Source organism: Canis lupus, chromosome X (genome assembly GCF_011100685.1).
Source record: "Canis lupus familiaris isolate Mischka breed German Shepherd chromosome X, alternate assembly UU_Cfam_GSD_1.0, whole genome shotgun sequence".
In the NCBI taxonomy this organism is placed as follows: Eukaryota; Metazoa; Chordata; class Mammalia; order Carnivora; family Canidae; genus Canis; species Canis lupus.
The window spans coordinates 16,028,165-16,045,140 of NC_049260.1; the positions used below are offsets into that span (position 1 = coordinate 16,028,165).

General features: G+C 42.5%; 1 protein-coding gene across 21 annotated transcripts in view; it reads right to left on the bottom strand.

Moving 5' to 3' along the window:
- Window positions 1–16,976, bottom strand: part of MAP7D2 (MAP7 domain containing 2) — a 108,745-nt gene that overhangs the window by 33,495 nt on the left and 58,274 nt on the right. For 5 of the 21 annotated variants that reach the window (XM_038587014.1, XM_038587017.1, XM_038587013.1 and 2 more), the window contains exons 4-8: window positions 13,111–13,222; window positions 11,921–12,019; window positions 9,343–9,453; window positions 7,365–7,487; window positions 1,277–1,431 (exon numbers count right to left, since the gene is read on the bottom strand). In XM_038587014.1, the coding sequence (XP_038442942.1) occupies window positions 1,277–1,431; window positions 7,365–7,487; window positions 9,343–9,453; window positions 11,921–12,019; window positions 13,111–13,222 (600 nt within the window). The remainder of the gene's footprint in view (window positions 1–1,276; window positions 1,432–7,364; window positions 7,488–9,342; window positions 9,454–11,920; window positions 12,020–13,110; window positions 13,223–16,976) is intronic. The other 16 variants (XM_038587018.1, XM_038587024.1, XM_038587023.1 and 13 more) reach the window with 11 other exon arrangements.

A 16,976-nucleotide genomic window follows, 5' to 3' on the forward strand; every position in this document is an offset into this window, starting at 1 on the left:
TACCTGGTGTAATGGGGATTGCAACCTCATAGGGAGGCACCTGCCCCTGTACATCCTCCCGATGGCCTCCCTCAGCAAGAGGCAAGAGGCACGGCCTCTGTGCCTGGTAAATGGTGGGGGCTCCACAAAGGTGGCTCCCTTCTCTCTCTATTGGATTTTTCCAGAATAAATCCTCCTTGCCCCCACCCCATGCACACACACACCTTAGCCCCCTTCCACAGTAATTGACCGTACAGTAAAACCCAAGGTTCTGACACATTCACTTCTCATGTAAGAACCTCAGGGCCAAATGGATTTTAAAAACACACATGGTGTTACAAAATAAATGTCCAATAGTATAGTAATGTAACAGTCTTAAAACAGGTCCACATGTCATTTGATGCTCCTGTCTTTCCCTCGAGTGTGGGTTGGTCTTAGTGACCAACTATTGGTCTATTGTTAAGGAACAGCATATAGCAGAATGATGGTGTGTAACGTGAGATTAGAGTATAAAAGGTGCTGCAGCTCTTCCCTTGAGTGCCTGTACCCACCCCTCATTGATTTCTCAATTTGTAGGAAGCCAGCTACCATGTCATTTGGACATTCAAGCAGCTCTATAGAGAGGTCCATGCAATAAAAACCTGAGGCCAGCAGCCAGTTCTAGAAGAGACCCAGCCATGCTTTCAGAGGATTACAGCTCTGGCCATCATCCTGACTACACTGTCATGAAGAGACCCTGAACCAGAACCACCCAGCTAAACCATCCTCAATCTGTCACCCGAAGAACCAGTGTGGTAATAAACATTTGTCTTAAGCGGCTAAGGTTTGGGGTGATTTGTTATGTATCAAGCAATAATTAGTAAAAGCAGTATGGAATGTATAATTCCTATATAAATGCACATAATTGGGAATACCTGTTCAACATTTGGTTTACTGATGCTATCAGTATGATGTCAAAAATGTTTAAAGGCCACTACTGTGGATTGAAGGCTGACCTAGAATCTTAGTACTTAAAAGCAGAGAGAGGGCACTCAGAACGTTCCTTTTGACTCCTGTCCTATGGAGGGCAGGCTGTAACAAGGACAAGGTCTTTAGGAATTTGCTCCAAGGCACTTAGATTTAGGAAAATGCAAAAAGTTAAATGATTTTCAAAGGATGGGTGACTTTTTAAACTAAGTCTACCATTTGAGCAGTCTCTGGAGATTGATAGACACAGAGACCCCAGGTCAAGCACAGGGAGTAATCACATTGTCAAATAAACCAGCCCCAAGGAATGAGTGAGGGGGTTTAAACCTACCGGAGAGGCCTCCGCTCCTGCAGGGGCTCCTTTCCCAGAATCTCCTACGCCAGATGTAGACGGAGTCTTCTTCCTCTCAGCACTCCGAGTGGGAGAAGACTTGTAAGAAGATTTAAGAGGGCCAGCAGGAGCTACACGAGGACAGGCATGGGATACTAGAGAGTTACAATATCACAGCCAAAGAGACAAGGAGCACAGATGGAAAAAGTAGGGGAAGAAGGGAATTGGGAAGAACACAGTTCTGTTAAAACCTAACATGGGCAATCCACATTCTCTAAATACCACCATACTTTTTCTAGTATGTGCAGAATAGACACTATCTCAAAAGACTTCCATACATAACGTTCAAGAGTCCAGTTCGTTTCAGGAGTTCAAAGTCGGGCTTTGGAACCCAAAACTAGCACTGTCACCAAATAGCTGGATCACTCTAGGCAGGTTACTTAACCTCTCTAAATGTCACTTTCCTTGTACAGGAAAAAGTTAACACAGCAGCCCTGAAAACTGTCCTTGGAAAGGCCTGCTTACAAGGTTGGCCCTTGATCAGTACATGGAACCTTAGATTTCAGAAGGGTTCTCGCCATTAACAAGTAGCTCATATGCCTAAGCTGTATGTACAAACAACATGACTTATCCTGCTTTCCTTCAGGGTCTAGAATTCGAGTACGTAACTGGCAGGGGGAGACTATGTGACCAGCCCTCGATAAACCCTGGCCACTGAGTCTCTGAGCTTTCTTGGTTGGCAACATTTCACATATATTATCACAGCTCATTGCTGGGGGAATTAAGCATGTCCTGTGTGACTCCACTGAGAGAGGGACTCTTGGAAACTTGCACTCGGTGTCCTCTGGACTTCATCTGTGTCCCAATTCCCTCTGCTGATGTCCTGTGTAGCTTTCTACTGTACCACATCACAGCTGTGAGTGCCACCATATGCTGAGTCCTTTGAGTTCTCCTAGCAAATCTCCAAACCTGAGGCTGGTCTTGGGGATGCTGACATAGTTGGTGCCCGAAGCAGGAACTGCAAGAATGACTCTGATTCTCTGATAAATGGTAAAAGCAGTGTCTGAAAAAGAAGGCTAAAGGAATGGAGGATGATGACCTTCTGGTGCCTGGTGGCAATGGAGTCAGTCACCATGTCAAATAGCAACCGAGCTCATGTCTGTTTTAAGCGATAAATACCTATGGTATTTAAAGATAACCCATCCAGGTTTCTTTTTTTTTTTAATTTTTATTTATTTATGATAGTCACACAGAGAGAGGGAGAGGCAGAGACACAGGCAGAAGGAGAAGCAGGCTCCATGCACTGGGAGCCCGACATGGGATTCGATCCAGGGTCTCCCGGATCGCACCCTGGGCCAAAGGCAGGAGCCAAACTGCTGCGCCACCCAGGGATCCCAAGATAACCCATCCAATTCCAAGAGCTGACTTGCTGGGCCCTCTAGCTGTTTTTGGCCATGCTGGCTAAAGTGAGGGGAAAAGTACAATCCAGGTAATGTCTTTGGTTTTTATTTTCTCCTCCAAGTGGGAGTGAGACACAACCTCCTTGTTTTTTGCCATTAGTGATTTGGCTGAAATTTAAAATTCTAAGTACCGGAACCAGAACAAATCTCCACACCTGATGATTTTTGCTATGACTTTTGCATAATGGAGCCTCTGGAAAAAGGGAGACATGAAAAGAGAGGCCATCTCTAGACAGAGAGATACGTTTGGAGTTTTAAAAATCAACCTAGGTTTATTACAGATACAGAACACTTCCTCCACGAGGCCCTACCCCATGAAAGTATCACAGATACCAGCTGTGCCACTTGGGTCATGAACAAATGCTCACAGGAAAGAGCTCCTTCTCTGATGGGACCATCTAACATGGAAGTGCTGGTCAGCTCTTAATTTCTGATGCAGAGCCTAATTACATTCCTAACCTGTGATTCCTGTCATAGCTGTGAGCTGGGACAGGGTACTAAGAGGCAGTATGACCCCTTCACCCACCCCTGAGGATCAGACTCAACTGACGTCTGGTATCTGACTGGCTGGGTTAGGAACAGTTTGTAACAATGGACTAGGAGTCTGACTCTACTTCCCTTCCTTTCTTCTGCTACACACACCTCAGGAAGGCAATGCATCTGTCCCCAGAGAGAGACTGCTTTTTTCCTAGGCTGTTCACTGGATAAATAAATGGGACTACAGAGATGGCAGTTGATGCAAACCTTTCCTGAATTTTTTTTAATTCAGAATTTTGTTCCTGAACATGATGTCTAATTAAGTTTATTGTATTTTTTTTTTGTTTTTTTTTTTTTGTAAAAAGGCTCTGGTCCTTGCATTCAACCTTTCCCTATGAACAGTCATTTTAAAACTAGAGGATGACTGAGAAAATGTAAAGTCTTAATTACTGAATGGGGCACCCTGATAACAATGGCAAAAAAAAAAAAAAACCCACCATACCTAGCACCTGTAGTGGTGCAGGGGATAGGAAGGACATTCAGGGTCTTTGTTTTCCAGAACTGTTCCTGGGAACTCTCCCCTCTTCCTGAAGAAAAACTGTGCTGTCTGTGCCAGCTGCTGTGAGCGCTTCAGATTCCAATGGACTGCTGAACACAGGCTGCATTTGACAATGTGACTGTGAGCCACAGGGCAGGCTAGTTCCTGTATGGTCCCTAAAGATCACCTCCATATGCCACCTGCACTTAGCAGGCAATGAACTCATGAACTCATGTTGTGCACAGAACTGTTTGGAACTGACCACCTCAGGCAGTACCTCTGAAAGCAAGGACTGAACTGAATTCCTTGGGCCAGAGAAACCTGGGGTGGGAGGGACCATGGTGGGAATGACACAATAGGAGCCCTGTCTGCCTATACTGCATGACCAATATATGTCCTGCTTGGGGTGCCCCAACACTGTAAACTATTTCCAGGGGACACATGTGCCCTCAGGGATTATACTCCCTGGGTATGTATTCTGACTATTATGATACTGCCTCAGCCCTGGAAGACTTTGAGACAGTTTCATCTTACTGGCCAGGCTGTATTGGGCCTGAACTGATGCCTTCGGCTAGGCTAAAAAAAAAAAAAAAAAGGTTCAGAAAGAAAGTTATGGAGGAAGCCATCTGGCTTTCTAAGACAGATCTTTATGGCTAATGGTCTGTGTTTTAACTGGCTAAGTCCAGAACCCCTAAAGGGTGTAAGTGAGGTCAATACTGTTGGTTGGCCTCAGCCTGTGTGGAATCCTGCTGATGGTAATTCTGCTGTAAAGATGCCTTTGCCAAGGACTGAGGGGATGGACTGTACACAAAAGAAAAGAAAAGGGGTGCCTGGGTGGCTCAGTTGGTTGAGCGACTAACTCTGGCTCAGGTCATGATCTCAGGGTCCTGGGATCGAGCCCCACGTTGGGCTCCATACTCGGCAAGGAGTCTGCTTCTCCCCCTGCTTGTGCGCTTGTGTTCTCTCTCTCTCTCTCTCGCAAATAAATAAAACCTTAAAAAAGAGAAGAAAAACATAGCAGGTCTAACTGCTGTCCTTGGAAAGGCCAGCTTACAAGGTTGGCCCTGGTATCAGGGAACTTGGATTCCATGAGAGCTCCCACCATTAACCGATAAGAGTGGCTTGCTGTGCCTGAGCTGTTGGTACAAACAACATGATTTATGCTGAACACTTGCTTTCCTTCTGAGAGTCTGGAATTTGGGTATGTACCTAGCAAGGGGTACCTATGTGACCAGTCTCCAATAAAAACTCTGGGCACTGAGTCTCTAATAAGTTTCCTTGGTAAGTAACACTTCACACATGTCACAACTGATTGGTGAGGGAATGTGCCCTGTATGGCTCCAGTGGAAGAGGACTCTGGAAGCTTGTTCCCGATCTTCCCCAGATTTTACCCCATGGTCTTTGCCCATTGCTGATTTTGCTCTTAGTCTTTTACTGTAATAAATCATAGTTAGGAGTCCTCCTAGAGAATCAATGATCTGCAAATGGTCTTGGGGACTTTCTGACACATTCCTTGTTCACAAAAGGGGGATACTTTCTATTTCCCAGGAATTTTTAAAGAGATAATTCAAGCACCATAAAACCCTTTAAAAAGCGTACAATTTAGTGGTTTTCAGTATATTCACAAGTTTGTACAATTGTAACAACAGTCTAATTCCAGAACATTTTCAATACTCCCAAAACAAACCCTATACCCAATTTAGAATTCATTCCCTTTCCCCACTCTTCCAGTTCCTAGCATTATTGTCTTTTTGTATTTGGCTATCCTGGACAAGTCATATAAATGGACTCATATAACTTGTGGAATTTTATGTTTGGCTTCTTTCACTAAGCATAATGTTTTCAAGGTTCATCATGTAGCATGTATCAGTAATTCATTCTTCTGTATAGCTGAGTAATATTCCACTTTATGGACATACCACATTTTGTTTATCCATTCATCTGTTGATGTACGTTTGAGTTGTTTCTACTTTGTGGCTAATGCTGCTAAGAACTACTCAGGGACAGTTATTTTGTGTTTTCAATTTTCTGGGCTCTATACATAAGAGTGCAACTGCTAGGTCACATGGTAACCCTATGTTTAACCTTTTGAGGAACTTGCCAGGCTGTTTTCCAAAGTGAGTACATCATTTTACATTCTCACCAGCAACGTATGAAGGTTACAATTTCTCCACATCCTCGCCAACACATATTTACCCTATTTTCTTTTAATTTTGGCCATCCTATAAGTGTGAAGTGGTATCTCATTGTGGTTTTGACATACATTTCCCTAATGACTAATGATGTTGAGCATCTTGTCATGTGCTTATTGGCCATTTGTATATCTTCTTTGTGGAAATAGTACAACTACTCAGAAACTAGTAGGCTATTTCTAAAAACTAGTTAGAAATAGAGGATCATATGTCATTTATATGTCATCTAAGTGAACATACTATTTTGGGAACTAAGACCAACCCTGCCTTATTGTGGATACAATGTTGCTAATCTGCAAACAGAGAATGTCAGCCCTCATTAATCTTGCCATGACAATTTGATCCGATTTAGTCAAGAGAAGCTTTGACAGTGTGGCCTAGAGTTTCTCAGACTTCACTGTGCAGGTCTCCTGGGGCCTGAGGGTATGTCTTCCTAATAATCTCCCAGGCGATACCAATGTTGATGGTCTATGGGCCACCCCTTGAGCAGCAAGGCTCTAGACATTTATTGAGCTCTTACTATGCCAATCATGGTCTTATCTCATTTAATCCTCATGACAATTTAAAGTATTTCAATTTTATAGATAAGGAAATTGAGGCTTGGAATGCCTGGATGGCTCAGTTGATTAAGTGTCCAACTCTTGATTTTGGCTGAGGCCATGATCTCAGAGTTGTGGGATCAAGCCTTGTGTCATGCTCCACACTCAGTGGGGAGCTTGCTCAAGATTCTCTCTCTCCCTCTACCCACCCCAACTCCCCATGAGTGTGCTTACACTTGTGCACGTCCTCTGTCTCTCTAAAGTAAACAAGTCTTTAAAAAAAAGGAAACTGAGGGGCAGCCTCGGTGGCTCAGCGGTTTAGTGCCACCTGCAGCCCAGGGTGTGATCTTGGAGACCCGGGATCGAGTCCCACATTGGGCTCCCCGTTTGGAGCTTGTTTCTCCCTCTGCCTGTGTCTCTGCCTCTCTCTTTCTGTGTGTCTCTCATGAATAAATAAATAAAATCTTTTTTAAAAAAGGAAACTGAGGCTTAGAGAGGTTAATTAATTTACCCAAAGTGGTAAGACCTAGCAAGTGTCAAATCCGGTTATAGGACTCCAGAGACTGTGGTTTACAGGCTACTTTGCCAAATCATCTCTTTAAGAAAGTCTACTAACCTCCATAGCTCATGAAATAGATTTTTTTCCCTAATCCACATGCCCTCAATCATAAAATAATTTACTTACCTCTGTGACACTGAAAAGAAAAAAAACAAACATAGTAACAGCAAAACACTGGTAGGTAGAAAATGTTATTAACCATTGAAGACATTTCTCAAAGTCAGCAAATGGGAAACAAAATACAAAAATTCAGGAATAACCTGTAGGTCAACCAATACCACTTTGGGCATTTTCCTTGGCGTCACCAACTTGGCCTCTTTTACCTGAGTCACTGGCCTGCTCAGAGAGCATGAGTACACTTCTGCTTCTGGCTAAAGAAGCCTGTGTGGGTGTCAACAGTCGCATAACAAGAAAGGTTTCCATGGGACTAAGGTGTGTACGATGAGCTGAGGGATGGAATCAAATGAAAAATTTAAAAAGCAAAATTAAAACAAAATAAAATATTTAAAACAAACACAGATTATGATGCAAATTAACTTTTGGGTGGCAGAATGAATGTGGAAAATAAAAATATTTTAGCAAAGGATGGATTTGGAGTTTGTCATAGTAAAATAAAACAAATGATGTGTCCTTTGGGGTTTGGGAGAACACGTTAATTCTTTTGGGGTGCCAGAATTCATTGAATATGCTATTATAGTATCACAATATTACCTGTATCACTTAAAGAGAATTAGCCCATCTCCCAAGATGTAATATGGACTCAAGAAACCATTTACTCACCAAGTAGATCTACCATTGTAAAAAGATTACTCCTATGAAACACTTTAGGGTCTTCTGTTAAAAAACATTTCATTATACACTGATTTTGTGATCGTATAAATATGCATCTGTTCATACTTTTTCTATGTACATAAGGGCAAAAATTAAATAAGAACCACAAAAACAAAAATAGCCAACTAATTATCGGCTTTAATGGAAGTAGCAGTAATCATAATCTAAAATTCAGTGACTGAAATGTCATTTTGATGGCTTTGGAATGTATTATGTGGTAACGGATTAACTCTTCCATTACTTTGAATTTCTTGGGTACCCATTAGCCAGTAAATGGTTTGGGAATTATATTTTTGAATTTATAATCCACAAGCAGATAATTCAGTTGCCAACAATATGCAATAACATACTGATATCTTTACATAGTAATCAATGCAAATATGAATTTAACCTCAATTTGTAACCATGTGAATTAATGAAAACACATGGAATACACTCACTATGGAAAAGCTATACAGAATTAAAAGCAAGTAGATGTTTTCTCATTCAGCTCTCAATTAATTCAAGGTTTCCAGTGTTCAGTTCAACAATGAACTGCATCAGAGATCAGCAACATTGACACTTATGGGGTCTCTGACACACGACAGGCCTCTGTGCTGGAGGTGCAAGGTCAATGCCAGTGAAAAACAATCAGCAAGGCATACTGGCCTCTTCAAAGTCACGAACACTCTCCTGCTTGCCCCTTGGTAATGCCTAGCCTGTTAAATATTCTACTGGCACCTGGCACTTCTCCAAAGATGTTTTAAAATATGCATTTAATGCATAGAGAGCTTCCCTCTCTTCCTTAACCTACATACTCTGAAAGGTATAAAGTCATATGTTTAGTGACTTATCTGAGCCTCTGTTGGAACACAACCAGTTTTAAATCTATTCAGTTTCTGGAACCGGCACATGTCCATATCACTTTCCACCTCAAAATGAGTGCCGGAACAGGCCACCCATCCTATTCTCCTTTTAAAGGCTTCATATTAGCTCTGAACTTCTGTTTTCAAAACAGAAGTGGGCAGGCCTACAAACCACAGACAACAGCAGAGTCCCATTTTTTTCATACATCTAAGTTTTCCACATATATCTGCATGATCAATTCTGCTGTTTCTGGCTGATCAACTAGATCACATCAATAACCAGGCTGTTACTTTTTTAACAGTCCCATGTGCCCATTGGTCAATTAATTCTAGGGCACGATAACTCCTACATGCACTGTGGAAAATCCAATAATCCCTTTCAGACTGAAAGAATATCATAAATTCCTGTACCTATTCAACAATGACCTGGCTCTAAAGAGCGATGTCACTTTCCAAAGTCCAATTAAGCAAGGCCCTGGGGCTCCCACATTCAGACCACAAGGCTGAATTCAAATAATGGAGGTACTTGCAGAAGGCTCAAGAGGGGCTCTCACAAAGACCGATGTTAAGACACTCACACTAGAAAGAAGAAAACCACAGAGACCAGGTCTACACATTCACTTGCCTCGGTCTGGGGAATAGGATATTGCCACGGTGGATGAAGACAGGCGCTTACTCATGGGAGGCTCCGTCTGCTTTGGCAAATTCATGGTTGATGTTGAAAGTTTGTCACATGCTGCAGAGAAACGCATTAAAGACATTGGTATTCATACCACTGTAGACTGAGAAACACATAGCCCCAAGTGTTCTTCCTGTCCTCATCCACACGCCTCCTAAACAGCTGTGGCACAGCACACGGCTTCCATCATCCAGCTATGTACTTAGCCTATCTGGAAATGCACAGGCCAAGGCACCCATCAGTCTGAAGCAAGATCTTCTCTTCAATTTCAAATAGTCAACCTCACTCAACTGTTCAACTAAAGCCATGCTAATTCTGCCAGCAAATCATTTCCTGCATCCAAGGATCTTAAGCATATTCAGACTCCACAAAAACAAAACCAATCTGGACCCAGAGACAAATCACCACTGGAAAATGTTCAGTGGTCTGAGACTGTGTGAGCTGAAAGCAGACTTTTTCTGAAGGTTATCTACAAGCTCAGGGTGGAGAAAGAAATAATAATGGAATGCAAGTCACTGTATTTAAAACAAAACAATCTTTAGCAATTGGTTTCTTCCTCCTCTCCAGAGATGGGATCACAATAGCGCTTTTCTAATGCTGTGACTGTTTATGGTTAGGATTTTAACATGTGGTCCTGCGTCTGGTATTCCTAATTTCCAGGCATTATTTTGGACTGGTTTCTAAATTAAACCATTATAGCAAATGAAGAGGTGCTAATAATGCCCTGTCAAGCCATATCAAAGCCTGAGGCAAAAGGAAAGATGTGTGTCCTTGGCTTTAAAGGAAGCAAACTCATCACTAATATGTTCAAAATGTATTCCTCTCATCTTGTTTCCAAATAAGAAAACTGCCATCTTTTACAATGTGTCGTGATCAAGTGACAATCTTTTTTTTTTAATTTATTCATGAGAGACACAGAGAGAAAGAGAGAGAGAGAAGCAGAGGGAGAAGCAGACTCCATGCAGGGAGCCTGATGTGGGATTTGATTCTGGGTCTCCAGGATTACTCCCTGAGGCGAAGGCAGATGTCCAACCACTGAGCCACCCGGTATCCTTCAAGTGACAATCTTAAATACATTTTAATTATCTTAAGCTGGGATGCCTGGGTGGCTCAGCGGTTTAGTGCCTGCCTTCGGCCCAGGGCATGATCCTGGAGTCCAGGGATCGAGTCCCACTTCAGGCTCCCTGCATGGAGCCTGCTTCTCCCTCTGCCTGTGTCTCTGCCTCTCTGTGTGTGTCTCGTGTCTCTCATGAATAAGTAAATAAAATCTTTCAAAAAAATTATCTTAAGCTTAAGTGTAATTATAATAAATTCTATTTTGGTATAAATAAAATATTTAAATTTAAAAAGTGAGTTTTAATATATCTACCAATTTTTCAGCATTTTTCAACTACTTTAATGAAAAAAAAATTAACCAGTAGAAAGTCCATAAGACTATGTGTAAAGGGGTACACATTCCACCCTTCTGCCTGATCTCCAATATGGCTGGCTCAGTATGGTACTTGTCTTTAGAAATTTGATATTTTGTTCACCATGGATTTTTCTGCATTAACTGTGATTTATTCAAATATTATTTCGTCTTGATAAGGTGCTCCCTTAAACTGTATGCCCGAGTTAAGTACTGTGGTTGCCTCATTCTGGCCCCAAGCCCTGGGTGAGTGAGATTCTCAAGGGGTAATTATCAACTCTACCTACTGCCCCCATCTCTTTTAGAGGAAGACCAGTGCCACACTATAGTTAATTTGGCCCATGGAATAAATTCTCTGCTACTCAGCAACACAATAAGGAGATTTGTCAAAAGAATGCTGGAAACCAAGGATATTTATTCCTACCGCTGTAATTTTATCTGTACTGCTGGTAAATACTGCATCCCTTTTATATTTGTGTTTTCTTTGCTAGCCAAAGATGGATTGAATTTCTAAAGTCTTTATTAAATGAGAGAAAAGTTTTACTAATTCCGCTCTTGTTCTAGACCCTAAGAATTTCGCAGGTCTGTATCCAAAAACAAAGAGCCTATTAGAGAGATGAAATCAAGAACAAAGCAAACTTATCTCCTTGTTTGGGTTCCCAGTGTTAGTACTGATAAACTCCCTACCACTCCATCTCAAACACTTCTTCCAGGAATCCATCACATTAACATCTAAAACTCTATAGAGCACAGGTTTTGGTAATCAGAAGTGACTCAAACACCCTACTACATAATGCCTAAAACCAATTAATTAATGAGAATGTTAAAGATCTAAATGCACAAAAATCAAACACTGACAATATTTTCAAGACAGAAGTTAGTGAGCTAAGGATGAAATGTCTCCAGGGCACTACGGTGTATGTAAGGCATGCACAGCTCCATGATGACAGAGGAACAAAGAAATATGAGGATGTCATTCACATTTCTAGAAAAAAAGTTCTAAGGGGCCAGTCTAAGAAATCAACTGTAAAAGTGCTCGAGACAGACACAGTGATGGAGGGGAATGATCAGAACAGTCATCACAAAACGCTATGGCACGGTGAAGCTCAGATATACCGTTGGTGGACTCGGCAGCGGTGGCAGTGGTCCCTGGGTCCGGAGGGAGGGTGCTGGCTGCTAAACCTAGAGGAGGGGGTGGGGTATTTTCTGATTCACCTACACAGCAAAAAATCAGAGCAAAGAGAGGTAAAAGAAAAAAGTCCCAATTCCTGGTTGACTTTAGTTTCTAACTAGGAAATTAGAAAAACTGAAATGGGTTATTGACTCCTCAAAAAGAAAAAAATAAAGTACTGACAAAAGGTTAAAAGCACAATACAGCAAAGTCAAACAACTGTACTACAAATAGAACCCATCTGTTCTCAGAGCTAGTATACAGCTCCTGTGTAACATAATGACAAGATCACAGAAGACGCTGAAGAGAAAGGACACCCAGAGACTATTAACAGTCCACACATTAAACACTTGAAAATTTAAAGATGAGTATGAACCAAAAAATGAAATAAGTCACCTTGAAACAAAATTGAAAGAGCAACAAAAATGAATAATGAGGAAGGAAAACCCCCAGCCCCTTTTGGAGGGTAACCGCTGCTCAACCCTGCAGGGCCATGGTGCAGCAGGGACTTAGTCTACTGCTATCTAACCTTCCCTGAAATCAGATTATCGCCAGGCTTGTCAGGTGCATCTGGTTAACCAGGCTCTGCATTCATTTTCTTTCTTTCTTTTTTTTTGTATATATATATTTTTTTGGAGTTCGATTTGCCAACATATAGCATAACACCCAGTGCTCATCCCGTCAAGTGCCCCTGTCAGTGCCTATCACTCAGTCATCCCATCTCCCCCACCCACCTCCCCTCCACCACCCCTTGTTCATTTCCCAGAGTTAGGTGTCTCTCATGTTCTGTCACCCTTACTAATATTTCCCACTCATTTTCTCTCCTTTCCCCTTTATTCCCTTTCACTATTTTTTATATTCCCCGAATGAAGCATTCATTTTCTTTGCTTTTCTTATGCTTTACCTTAAAGCCCAGTTATTCTATCAACTGCTGTTTGCTAGCAAAAAGAACCCAGAAATTCCCTTCTTGAGAAATGCATACGCAGGAAGCTTGGCATCACATCTGAAAAAGGTACCTGCAGATGATTACAAAGCATCCCCCGGATCCAGTGGCACCAGCCTGTGCCCATTATCTCCTGCCTGCCTCATGATCTCCCACCAGGGCCCTGCAATGCAGGGACAGCCCTTCACTCACCATCACGACCTCCAGGCCCAGTGGCCAGCGAAGCTCCCCATGAGCACTTCTTCTTCAGCTCCAGTTGCTGTGTGCGCTCCAGGGACCGGCGCATCATCGCCTCCAGCCGCTCCTGCCCAATTTACGCAAGGGAGAGCAACATAACCACCCAGCCCCACTGTGCTACTGTGCTGCTGTGCTTCAGGGCTCAGGGTGAGTCACCAAATGGGGCTCTCAGTGCTCAGCATCCAAAACCCAAGCACACGTGCTCTCCCCACCACACTAGCAGATCTTAGTGGGTGGAGAGTAAACAATGCAGCTAGTGCTGGCTCTCAGCCCCAGGGGACAGGCTGCTGCAGCAGCCAGGCCTTGATTTAAGAATAATGCCAGACAAGCATTAACCCCTTCAGACCTGTCTCAAGTCTCGTTTTTGCCCCATTGAGTAGAACTGGAATTGTGCTCTGGAACCAAGGGCATTTTCTCTAGTAGAAAAGCATAAAGCATTCTGGTTTGAAAATATTTTAATAAAAATATAATTTGATTTTTTATAGCCTTAAGCATAGCTTTTTGGGGTGATACCTGGCTTTGAGATCTATTTTACCAAGACTCATTTTCATCTTAGAAATTCTTAAAAGGGAATCAATTGTTTTCTCCATTGTAATAATTTTCTCTTATACAGTATTCAGGGGATAATGCTGCATATTTCAAAACTTAAAAGAGACAAGAGTAGGGAACCTCCTAGCCATAAAATAAAGCATCTATGCATTCTCAAGGAGTTATATGGGGGGGAGGGGAGGAAGAACTAAATAGTTTTTAGCCAGAAGAGGAAAAAAAACAACAACTAGGCTTCTCCCTTACCAGAGCATTTATTAAAAGCACTCTCCTATGTTAATCAAAGTGTTATTTTTATAAAGTTGGGTCTGAATGCTGGCAAATATTTCCTTGGCACTGGAGTGAAGCTATTCTAATTTTGTATTCCCCACCATCCCAATGACACTGCAAATACCACATCTTCTTTCTACCTCCACTGGACAAGGCCTGAAGCAAGGTAAACAGGTATATACTGATGCCCTTTTGCCTTCATATCAACCTTGAGCTGCTCTAGTAAATGGGCTCATCCTAGCCCAACTCCAAAACAATAAGATAACTATTTTCTCATGGCTTGAATAAAAAGCAAGCAAAATTAATTTAGGGCAGCACCAACTGCATAACCATAACTTAAGAATCAGGGAAAGGTTCCTTTATTTCACTTACTAGAAACACAGAAAGGTCACTTAAGAGGTATCTGGATCTATCCATTTTGTCTATACCAGAGGGATGGGATGAGCATTATCCACATCTCGGCTTCCTCTGCATATTTTTTTTCTCTGAATAGCACTTTGCTAAGAGATGGCCTCTCCAGGGACCTCTGAGTAGAAAGGGGATTTTTTTCTCCTGTAAGTCTCAGATTTTTATTTGCTCTAGTTTTTGGCTGAGACTACAATCATGAGTGTGCATTTCCTAGCAGAGTCCTGTCTTCATGACCCTGGCCCACTAAATTCTGAGAGCCAACCCCCGGGGCCTACCCAAGAAAAGTTGGCAGTTTGGAGGGACTAGAGCTTTTTGACTATTTGATACCTGAAGTACAGTCGCTTGAGACTGAGGTTGAGGCTGAAAGGTATTTCATTATATGGATTTAACATAAAGTATTTAACCAATGACCTAATTTAAGTGTTGAAACCTTTTACCTCAGAGTGAATTTGTTTTTTTTTTTAATTTTTTATTTATTTATGATAGTCACAGAGAGAGAGAGAGAGAGAGAGAGGCAGAGACATAGGCAGAGGGAGAAGCAGGCTCCATGCACCGGGAGCCCGACGTGGGACTCGATCCCGGGACTCCAGGATCGCGCCCTGGGCCAAAGGCAGGCGCTAAACCGCTGCGCCACCCAGGGATCCCCTCAGAGTGAATTTAGTATTGAGTGAGTTATGGGAGATTTCCTACATGCCAAAGGACCTCATAAGACAGTCCTTCATTTACCAGGGGACCAATAACAACAAATAACATCAAGACCTGCCAGCCAAACTTACTGAACAGCTATATAGGAGTGTAATTATAAGGGAATGCTCACCCAACACCAGACCTACTTATGGACTGTTTGGTTACCTTAAAAACAAAACAAAAAAACCTTCTGCCATCTACCTCCAACCTACTAAGCTGCTCCAAATTCCACTGTTAGAGATACATTCCTTTGAATCATAAGCAGGATTATGAAAATGAAGCTATCCCTGAGAGAGAGCACAATCACTCTGTGTTACCCACTTTTGCAGAGATGATGAAAAATACATGGTAACCAAGCTCAAACTCTATGGTAAGGAGACTTACAGAACCCAAAGTCATTAGAATGGGGTGATTCAAACATGTCAAAATCAAAACTGGTCCAGGGGTACCTGGGTGGCTCAGTCAGTTAAGCGTCTGCCTCTGGCTCAGGTCATGATCTCAGGGTCCTGGGATCGAGGCCCAAGTTGGGCTCCCTGCTCAAGTGGGGAGTCTGCTTCTCTCTATGCCCCTCCTCTTGCTCATGTGTTCTCTCTCTCCCTTTCTCATATAAATAAATAAATCTTAAAAAAACTAAACTGGCTCACTTCTCTTTTGTTAGAGGTTAGCCCTATATAAGTCACTATTATTGTGTGTGTGTGTGGGGGGGGTGTTTTTGTTACTTCATTTGATGGAATGAGGATGAGGGCACCTGGGTGGCTCAGTCTATTAAGTGTCTGACTCTTGGTTTCTGCTTCACCTCATGTCATGATTTCAGGGTCTGGGATGGAGCCCTGCATAGGGCTCAGTGCTTGAATGTGGAGTCTACTTGAGATTCTCTCCCTTTCCCTCTCCTTCTGTCCCTCCCCTTGTGTTCATGCTCAGAAGTATGCTCATGCTCACTCACTCTCTCTCTCAAATAAACAAAATCTTTTAAAAAATTGGGATTACATTACCTGCATTACCAAATCACTCAGGTCTACGAGACGATGACTAGCATAGTAAGTAAGTCCTTAACCAATACTGAGTTCAAATTTGAAAAGGGAAATTATTAACAGGACAGTTACTTAAAGCAGTGATTCTCAAACTTGGGGAGCCTGCATCAGAATCCCCTGGAGGGCTTGTTAAACACCAATTGCTGGGCCCCACGTGCAGAGTTTCTGATTCTACAGGTCTAAGGTGATACCTGCTAAGAATCTGCATTTCTGAAAAGTTCCCAGGTGATGTGGATGCTGCTGGCCATGGAACTCACTATGAGAACCACTGGTTAGAGGAAAGGGTGAGCATAAAAGAGCGTGCAAGAAAGTTCAATCACACCAGAAGAACAGTATTAATAAATATTAGAGCTGCATACTGCATACAGAAATTCCTGCCAAATTCTAGTTCTCCTGAGTATCATCAGATGATCAATAGAGGATGGGGAAAAGCAAGGCAGATTCTTGTCCTTAGAATGTCCTCTATTGGGAATTGCTTAGTGGAAGGAAGGAATGAGGGGATCTCACCTATGGACCCTTTAGCTCTGGCTCTAGATCTGCCTAGATGAAATCAGAGGAGAATAACCAAGATGACTTATGGAGCTGGCTGACGAATATAAAAGCCCTCTGGAAGGGCACAGCTCAGGTACTGTTGATGAACCAGAGAGCCATCTCTGGCAGAAGTGGAGAGCTGGCTGTGCCTTTTCCACTGCCCTTACAACATGTGTTCTGGGGAAAACAATGTGGGGACAAGCCCCCAGGGGTTCGTAGAAGGGGTCTGCAGAAGGTTTTTCTCTTTACATACAGATGTTTATATCTGGCCAGAAGGCCACATAGGCCCCATGGCCCCATGCCAGCCAATGCCCTCTGAGACCAGCTAGCTCTCAGCTCAGTGAAGTT